Here is a 9,496-nt window from a genome sequence, read left to right on the forward strand (position 1 = left end):
ATCAGCTCTGAGCAGATTCATCCTAGAAAAGGACACCAGAAGGGTCAATTCTTGTTCTCTGAAAGGCTTTAAAATGTACATCTCAAGAGGATCATTATCAGGTCTATTTCTGGCTCTTTTAAAGCTGCACTAAAATAAAACTTTACCCTTGCTGTTGTCACCTGTCCTTCTTAGGAAGTGTCCAGGAGCATGCTGTTTTCCAAGGGTTGCTTTAGGTATCTCCTACAGAAAACCACATGGTCAGAGAGAAGTTTGCACAAACTCAGAACACAAGGATGCTGTTAACTTCCCATGCAGCCTTGGCAGGGCATCTCCAAAGTGACCTGGGAAGGGTACTTCTCAGTCCATGTTTCTGCACAGTGTCACTGAGCTGGCTCAAAGTAAAAGACTAAATAAATGTTGGCTGTCAGGCTTCAACAAGCTTCTTCATCAGGTGCAAATGGACAGGAAAGATTTTCTTCCATTTGCACCTGATGAGGAGGCATGTTTCTCCCCCAAAAGCTGGTGTCTGTCTCCTGTGTTTCACTCCATGGATCAATTCAGCATTCTTGGGATCAATGTTCTCCACTAATGAGTTATTGCTTTTTATTTTCAAATTAAAATTTGAAATCCTGTGGCAAATATTTGTCATCTGAGGGATGCCAAGTGCACAAAGTCAAACCTGTAAGCTCTTAAATGAGAATGGTTGGGTTTGTAGTTCCTAGGAAGAAATATAACACTAGAAACTTATATTCTGAGATTAAACAGAAGTCAATACCACAGTGCAGAGGAAGAATTTCTATTTTAGGCTACACCCTTAAGGCAACAGAGGAAGTGTATGTCACTGCCACAGTGACAGTTAATGAGCAGATATACAATATTAATTGCAGTAAGTGTAACACACTGAGCAATCTATCAGCTTCTATTTTCTCAGCAGCTGTAGCTTAGATACTTTTGCCTAACACCTCTGTGAACTGGCTGCTTTGGGTCTGTTTGCCTATATGGCAGCACAAAAAGGGACTAAACCACCATTGTCTTCCCGCTGCTCGAGGGGCTGACCCAGTTGTACTGAGCTTGCAGCAGCACGAAGCTGTTGTCCCGGATCTTTCGGAAGTGCATCACCTCCCCGTTTTCCGTGACAGTGATGACGTCAGGCTCGGGCTCGCTGAAGGACACCTCGGCTCGCTTGTGGCAGTGCTGGGCACAGACACAGCGCATGGCAGCCGCCAGCACCAGGCTCAGCGCGGCCGTGCACACCAGCAGGATGCCGAGTTGGGCTGCAAGGAGTCGGGGTCCTCTGCCAGGGCCCTCCCCTTTCCCGGGAGCAGCAGATTCAGGAGCTGGTCTGGTCACCCATGGCAGGGTATTCCCAGCTGCCTCCTGCTCATCCTTTTTCTCCTCAGCCCTGGTGCCTGCTTCCTCTGGCTGTGGTGCCACCTCTCTTCCTGCCATTTGCCTCGAAGCCGAGGACAAATTGCCAGCAGCGTTGGCATCACCAGGCCAGGCTGTGGTTGCAGCAATGTCACCCAGGTGAGTGCGTATGTGCAAGGCAGAGGGAGATGCTGTCACACGTAGGGAGGCTTTCAAGATGGTCCCACTCTCAGTGCTGCCCTTTGAAAGCAAAAACATGCCAAAATGTGCATTGAGGGAAGAGAAAAGGGGGCTGATTTAAGTTCCCACTGCCTACCTCACTGAACCCTTCAACTCTGTTTCTGATGCCCATGTGTCTCTCTGGTTTTAGATTAACTGCTCTCTATTCCCTGTCTACAAAGCAGATAGAACCCTGCTCCATGCTTACCAGAGCTGCCATGGGAGGAACAAGGTTCTCAAGTTGGTCCCAGAAGCAAAGGCAGTGTGGGTTAGAGGGGCCAAGGTGAAGGGCACAGGTAGAGAGGAAGGTCACTGCCTTGTCTAACTAAACATCTGCAGCTCCTGTTGTGGCGGTGGTATTTTTCACAGGCATCATTATCACAAAATTGTATCACTTAGTAAACAGTTCCCACCTTGAGTGGCACCAGGGTCATGCTGAAAGGGCAGGTGTGATCTTCCCAGCCAAGCTGCATGTGTAGGCTCACATGGACCCACTGGGATTCAGTATTGCCCTTCTGAGGCTGCAGCATCTATGGACGTGGGAGACTTGGGATGGCCTTCGCCATCAGCAGTTTTGGGGCATTCATACAAGCTATAAACTCTTCCCAAGGCCTGTATTGCTTTCTCAGTTTATACAGCCAGTCTGAAATCTTCTGCCCCTCTGTACTGCTTAACCACCCATTTTAGTGGGAATGACACTTCCTGCCTGGGCCTGTTTCTGGGGACTGTCTGGTTCCATGCACCTTATTTTAACTGTCACAAAATGCCAGCTGCTCCACACTGGTTCTGCAGCCCAGGCTTTGCTGCAGGTATCATCCAAGACTAACTGGGGAACAAGCATGCAATTTAGGAGGCCCCCAATGAATTTTTCCATTCCCACTATGCACCTGAGCCCCCATCCAAAACCTGAAAAACATACTGGAGTTTTTAATTTAGTTCCACTGAGATTTGGATCTGGCCCTCAGTAGCTGGCACCTCTCCAGCCTGTCCAGCCCAGCAGGCTTTTTCACACATCCATTAATTACACCAGAGAAACTCTCACCCTCTACCATCATTAGTGATTTCTAAAGCTTCCTGGGAAGACAGTGTGACAGGAGCACAAAGCTGAGGTAGGAGCCCTGGCAAGCTGTGAAGCAAAGTAGTGGAGGGTCAGACCATCCTTTGTGGAAGGAATGGTTTCTGAAGCTGCTATTGAAATACAGTAGTAAATAGAAGGCTTGCAGTGGCTGAACTGCAAACTGTAAAGTAGCAGGCTGGCAAAGTTTGGATTGCATGTGTATGGGTAACTTGCCCCCCAAATGCAAATGCCTTACTGTAAGGATATACTGCAGGATTTGGGACTTTGGGATAGAAAATGGAACTGCCTTGCAAGTCCTTGCCCTATTTCAACTTATTTCTCCTTTCTTTTCATAGTCCTCTCCATTCTTGCCTAATTTCTCAGTGGTTTTGTTTCATTATGTTCTTCTGATCTTGCCTTGTACAGTAACTCACCCTTCCCTTTGGTTTCTGTCTACTGCCAGTTCTCCACTTTTCTCCATGCCTCTGCCAGGTGCTCATGATACACAACTCTCCTTTACTTGTTCTCTCTCCTCTGCTCCTTCCTAAATATTTCTGGCTCATTATGTGCTGTATGTCCTATTTGTCTTTTATTTTCTGTGAGATTATTTCTCTTCTTCCTTTGCACCCTGGAAGCCCTAGTTCTTTCTTCTCCTTGTATTTTTCTTCTCTCCATCACCTGCATAGTGGACTTATCCCATTAGCTCTGTATCTCTAAGCACACACATTTCCAGCAGCCTGTAGTCACGGCTACATAAGGAAAAGCAATTGCTTTTACAGTGGACCTCTTAAAAACCCAGGCAGAGGGCTAAAAAAAAAAAAAAAGAAAAACAAGGGGCTGCTAGGGCGTCCCCCCAACACCTCGGTGCTTACCTTCCTGTTGCCTGTACACATCAAACACAGGGATAGAGTGGCAGCACTGGCAATGCTTCCTGCTCTGAAATATAGACAAAGGAAAGGCAGGGTTAGCAAGTGACACCTGTGGCTCACACCACCAAGTGCTGCTCCTTAGAGAAGTTTTGGGATGCATGCAGGCAATGTAGATCATACAAGCTGTATTTTGAATTATGCCTGATCATTGATTCCTATCCCCATCATTTTCACCCACAGTAGGAAATGTTGCATGAAAGCTCATGCAGCCCAAACCTTCTAAGACTTCTGAGCAGACGTCCTCAAGCCCAAATGTCATAATTGCTTTGCATCCTTTTTTTTCTTTTTCCCTGCAGATGGAGAAATAGGTCTGCTGAGTTCACTGTTTCACTGGATATTTGTATGCACTTTCAGAAAAATGTTGTAACAGTCGATAGGTTTTATCACATTTTTCCACCGCCTGGCCAGTCCCCCACTGTGCTGAGTAACACAGCGTTGGGTTCTTAGGTGTTTTGGATTTTCTCCATCACTGTCTGTCGTGCAATATCCAAAGGATTATTTCTCAAAATCTCAGCAAACAAACACCCTCTCACCCCTCCTCTACACACAGACACCTTCCTACGTCTTCCTTGTTCATCTGTAGGGAAACTAGTACTATTTTCCTTCCCCACAAGGACTGGAGAAACAGCTTTTCCCACCACCTAGATTTACCCGTTGAAGGTGCTGTAGCTGGAGGCATTGTCCTGGGAGAGGGAACCTTGCAAGGCATCCACCATTCCAACATCTTGGGTGGGAAGGGACAGTTCCTGGCCTCTGGACTGGATGCTCCTGCTGGACACAGCCCGTGAAGTCCGGGCTGGCTGCTTTGGCTCAGCAATGGGACGAGTGTCTGACCCCACATCAAAACCTGGCTCCGGGGCTGGTGTTGCCACGATGCCAGTGGGGTTGGCAGTCAGCAGGGAGCCAGTGGCAGCTGCAGGAGAGATGGGACCTTGTCCAGCAGGGAGACAAAACAAAAATCAGAGAGAGGGGAGCAGAAGTCTATTGTCTTTGGTTTGTTTATTTCAAATCCCACTCAGTGCCAAGGTTTGCCAGGAAGGTTTGTAACAGTGACTCTTTATTTTCATGTCACTTATTTTTAAGAGGGAACCCACATGGAAATTAAAGCAGCAAAGTTCTCTGCCTATATAATGGTCAAGTAAAATAATTAAAACTCAGCCTTGGTGCCATGCCAAAAATGCTGAGAAATACATCTGATTTGGGTGTATGTAAATTCTTGGAGCATCCTACTGACCAGAGGCTGCATAAATACAACTAAATATATACCTGGAGGGCAGTAATCACATTTAGAGACAAATATGTTCCTCTGTTTAGGCAACATTGCTAATTGCATTTCCTTCTCTTCAAGAGCTGAGATTTTAGGTAAAGTATTTTGCATTGAAATCGTAAGAGCTGGCAGCCCCGTTTAACTTTCTGGTGCCCTCCTTGGAACTGGCTCCTCAAATACTGACCCACACCTCAAATACTGACCCACACCTCAGATACTGACCCACACCCTGACTTCAAGGAGCTCACCATGGCCATCACTGATCTCCTTGACAGACACAGCAGTTAAATGGGTCCCTCATTTAGTGGCTTGTTTTGGCCACTTGTGTTGGACGCTTGCCCAGAATAAGCTGTAAAAGCACTCTGCAGGGGGTGTTGGTAAGGAACAAGGTTTGCTCACCATACCTGTGGGATGAAGGTCAGCTGGTCCCTGTGGGGGTGTGGGAGCTATGGTGTTGGGCTTCTTGTCAGCAAGAGTCTTGTTTTGCCCTCCCTGAGCCACAACAGCAGATTCAATCTTTGCCCAGTAAACAAAGTATGACTGGACTATGGAGATGCTGTTGAAACACAATTAGGCAAGAATTTACTGGCTGTATAGCATTAATAAAACATCTGGCTGTTCAGCTAATGATAAAGACTGCTTTAATCTGAAGAGAGAACCAACACGAAAGTATTTTAAAGGATTAGCCTGTCATATGTTTTCTATTACAAATAAAAGGTACCAGGTCCCATGAGAAAGATTTGGGGTGAAGAATCACCACTCAATTAATAAGTAAGTTCAGCCAAAAAATGTGTGGGAACTTAAACAAACAAAAAAAAATTAAAAAGCTGTATTACATTCATCATGTTGATAGAAGTGCATTTGTAAAACTTGGACTAGCTCTGCTTATAATCTTCTGTAGGCAGGGAAACAACAGTGGTATTTATTAATTAAAACAAGCCGATGTAACTTGTGCAAACAGCAGAATAGGTAAGGGTAAGAAAAAGTCTCTCTTCTTAGCCCTCTGATATTTGAGCCTGCCTAATCCTCTGCTTTTTGTCAGGTGCCAAAACTGTATTGGCCAACCTTTAACTTCACCCTGAGAGCCTTATTTAAGCTGGAGGTTTTGGGAGAATTTCAGCTCAGATTGCTCAGCTGCTTCTGAGAATTATCTAAGGGGGAACCAACCTGGATTTTCCTGTGCCAAATGACACTTGCAAGGCATTTTTAAGCCTAACAAGGCATTTTTCCAGATGCTGTGACAGGGTAAAAAGGGAGAGTCTATCAGGTATCAGCCTGGAGGGTCAAAAGTCAGAGTGTGAAGGAAGTGCCAGAGTCTATGGCTAGGACTAGGTCTTGTTGGGATTTACTTGAGTCTATTTAGAGATTTTTGTGAGTTTAATAGTATTTCTTTAATAGTATTTTCTGATCTAAAGTAATGGCCAAAAATTGGAAATTCCAAGCAGCAATATTTCTGTTTCAATGATTTTTTCTTGAATCATGATGAGATACTCAAGCCACGACACTCAACAGGTTACTTAGAATTTGGGAAGCAGCCAAGGATCTGGCCATGCAGTTTATAAGTGATGTTTTAAAGTTGAAATATAACAATTTAATCTCTTTTGAAATGAAAAGCCACTGTGCTTCCTCTAAGGCAGTCAGTTAGAAGAAGTTTAATTTCATTCCAAATCAGAACCAAGCTCCTTGGACACTTTGGGCTTTGGTGCAAAACAGAGATGTCAAGTTTTGACAAAGTGCTCACTCTCTTTCTATTGTGAGTAATTTGTGAGTAATTCTGTTTACATTTAACTTTTTTTTTTTTTTTTAAGAAGTGATATACAAGATTATCCTGTAGGCAGGGAAGTCCTATGGGCTGTATTATTTAGAAAGACAGGCAACGTGGTCACAGTTCTCTCTTTATAATTTAATATTTCTGTTTCCTAAAATGCTTAAGCTGTCATCTTCCAGTGTATCTATTCTGAGAAAACAGTGACCATGTAAATAAAAAGCAGCAGATATTAATGACACAGCAGATATTAATGGTGATTTATGTACCAACTGGGATGCTGTTGCAGCATTTGTTAAGTATTTAGCTATATTGGGTTCAAGATACATAAACCACAGTGCTAGACAGCCTGCAACTGAGAAGACACATTAGGAACCAGCATGTCCTTACAAAAACTTGATGTCTCCAATGGGTTGGTCTGGTGCTTTCCATACAAAGGACAGGTTTCTCTTCAGTGACTTGTCCGAGTGTGTGACAGTGTCACCATCTTCAAAACAAGTCAGCAGCTTGGAACCAGGAGGCAGGAAGATGAATGTGCCAGCAATTTCATTGTTGGACACTCTGCGAGCTTGCAGCATAAAGCCCATGTAGTCCCGAGTGCTTCTTACTGTCACTTTTGGAAGACAAAACACGGGACACAAAGGGATTTATCTTGCTGTTATAGAGTGAACTGCCTGCAGTGGAGTTCCCAGAAAAAACCTTGGCCAACACTACTGAAAACACCTTTAGTTTTGCAATGTGTTATTGCCCACAGCATTTGCCTGAGTCTTTCCCCCCATCCCTCCTTGATGATAAGCTGTTAACCACATTGGATCAGGCAGCATGCAGCCATTTTTAAGGAAGGAGGTTTGGACACTGCTCTGTATATATGTGAAAGCTCATGTTCTGCTCTCAGAGGGGTTTTGTTTTGCACATGGATGAATGGGCAAATGACCAAACTGGGGAATAATGCCTCTCAGCTCTGTCTGCATCTGCCTGAGAAGCAGCAATGCCAGAGATGGGGAATGCTGCCAACCATGCCCAAGAGTCAGGTGAATCACCCAGACCCCTTTAAGTGGTGCAGAGCAACTGGGAAGGTGACTTTACCCACTGGAGGTGCCTCTCATGTGCCATTGCATGTAATAAGGTCTGGTGTGGTTGAGACACATTTGAGATAAATGAATCCCACCCAAAGTACCCATGCTGGAAACAGAATTCCTCTGTAAGTATGTCCTCATGACAAGAGAGGTGTTGTAGCTCACTCAGAGCAGTTATCCCTCTCCCAGACTCACAGAGATTAATTCCATCACTTGAGAGAAGTTACCATGTATTTTTCAGAGGCGGGAATGAGAAGCTGTTCCTTACCTGGCACCTTGTCTCCTGGGAAGTAGAAGGACACGTTGGTGTGGACAGTGACGTAGTTGCTGTTGGAGCTGTGCAGCTGCACCCTCAGGTGCCTGGGCATCATGTCGGTGCAGGCAGAAAGGCTCGCGCCCTGCGAGAAGGCGGCTGCGTAGGAGACCAGGCACAGGGTCGTGCAGGCCCAGCCAACAATGGCAGTGTGGGCTCTCCCACCATCCTCCATCCTACAGCAGGAAACAGTGTGGAGTTCACTTCAGAGCAGTGGCTTCCCAAATGGTGCCATTGTTTTATCTCATCTCCAGAGCCACCTTCCCCAATCTCTGAAGCCACTTTGGGAATCCCCAGCGTTTACACTCTGAAGTGAACTGTTCAGGCTGGGAGAAGGAAGAGCCCCCCACAAGAGGATGTATTTCTTGCGAAGCTGCCCATGGAGGGAGCAGCCAGAAAAGATTTGCTATAAAAACCCTTGTGGTTTTTAGGACGAGGAGCAGGCTGTGTACAGCCACACTCAGCACCCTCCACCACTCCCGTTTGACCTGCAGAGCTGCCCCTGCCTGCCATCACAGAGCCGCGGTGGCAACACAAAACACATTTCCAGATTGAACAGAGTATTGTGCTCTTCTGCTTTTTCAAAATGCACTTTTCAAAGTGAAGCTGAAGGATGAGTGTGTGGCATTTATTGTAATGGATATCGCAAAGCAGGTGCTTCTGATTTTAATGTAGCGCTTTCTACCATCTCCTTTTCAACATGCAGCCTTTCCTGCCTTAGATGTCACTACACTTAGTCAATGAGTAAACATAAATAAATTAGAGGCAATAGAGGCTGAGGAAATCTAGCTTACACCTCCCTCTCAAGCACTTCTGAAACTTGCCAGCTGACTAATGAAGCACCACTGCACGCGAAACAGTTCATGCCCAGCCTAAAGCAGCAAGCAGACGGATGCAGTTTAACCTTCCACAGGCAAGCATCCTGCTACTCCAAGCAGTTGTGTGCTCGTGAGAATTACAGGAGCCTTTGCTAACTCTCCCAGCCCTGCTGGACCAGCGGCAGGATGTCTCCTTATCGTGAAGCCGGCCTCCCTTCTGGGCACACCTAAATCTCCCTTGCTGGACAGGATTTCTCGCAGGATCTCATGGAAGTAGCCCCGAGCAGCAGCTCTTTCCCTTGGGTGTTGCCCGGGCTGTTTCCCATCCCAGCCCCACCGCCCTCCTGTGCCCATCCAGCGCTGCTCCCCGGGGCTGCCCGGCTCAGGCTGCCGGTGCTGCCGGCTCTTACCTTGGGGCACGTTCGCTGCCGGGCTCGCTGCCACCACTGCCCTGCCAGCCTGCCAGAGACCCATCCTTTCAGGGACCTTCCTCGCCTGCTCCTCTAATGGGAAGCGCAGCAGCTGTTACTGCTAATACCCACCACCCACGGCAGCTCTCTGCCAGTGCTCAAATCCTGCTTTAATCATATTAGGGGTTTTTTTCACATCCTACCCTTTTTTTTTTTTCTTCTCTTTTTTCTTTGTCTATGTGTGTGTGTTAAATCTCCAAGTTTCTTCAACTAGTGAGAAAGGGAGGAGAAG

At 46.2% G+C, this 9,496-nt stretch overlaps 1 protein-coding gene across 2 annotated transcripts; it reads right to left on the reverse strand.

Annotated features, from left to right (window-relative positions):
* Positions 1-757: 757 nt before the first annotated feature.
* REELD1 (reeler domain containing 1) lies at positions 758-9,238 on the reverse strand. Of its 2 annotated transcripts, none has more exons than XM_033061360.1 (7): positions 9,205-9,238; positions 7,932-8,152; positions 6,978-7,200; positions 5,227-5,378; positions 4,207-4,468; positions 3,499-3,562; positions 758-1,590 (listed from the first exon to the last, which is right to left on the reverse strand). In XM_033061360.1, the coding sequence occupies exons 2-7, from the start codon at positions 8,149-8,151 to the stop codon at positions 1,000-1,002; spliced, it is 1,512 nt and encodes a 503-aa protein (XP_032917251.1). In that variant the 5' UTR covers position 8,152; positions 9,205-9,238; the 3' UTR covers positions 758-999. The 2 variants fall into 2 exon arrangements, with proteins under 2 accessions (XP_032917251.1, XP_032917250.1); XM_033061359.1 differs by having other exon boundaries at positions 4,207-4,486.
* Positions 9,239-9,496: the final 258 nt, after the last annotated feature.

This window comes from Catharus ustulatus, chromosome 5, assembly GCF_009819885.2.
Source record: "Catharus ustulatus isolate bCatUst1 chromosome 5, bCatUst1.pri.v2, whole genome shotgun sequence".
Taxonomy (NCBI): Eukaryota; Metazoa; Chordata; class Aves; order Passeriformes; family Turdidae; genus Catharus; species Catharus ustulatus.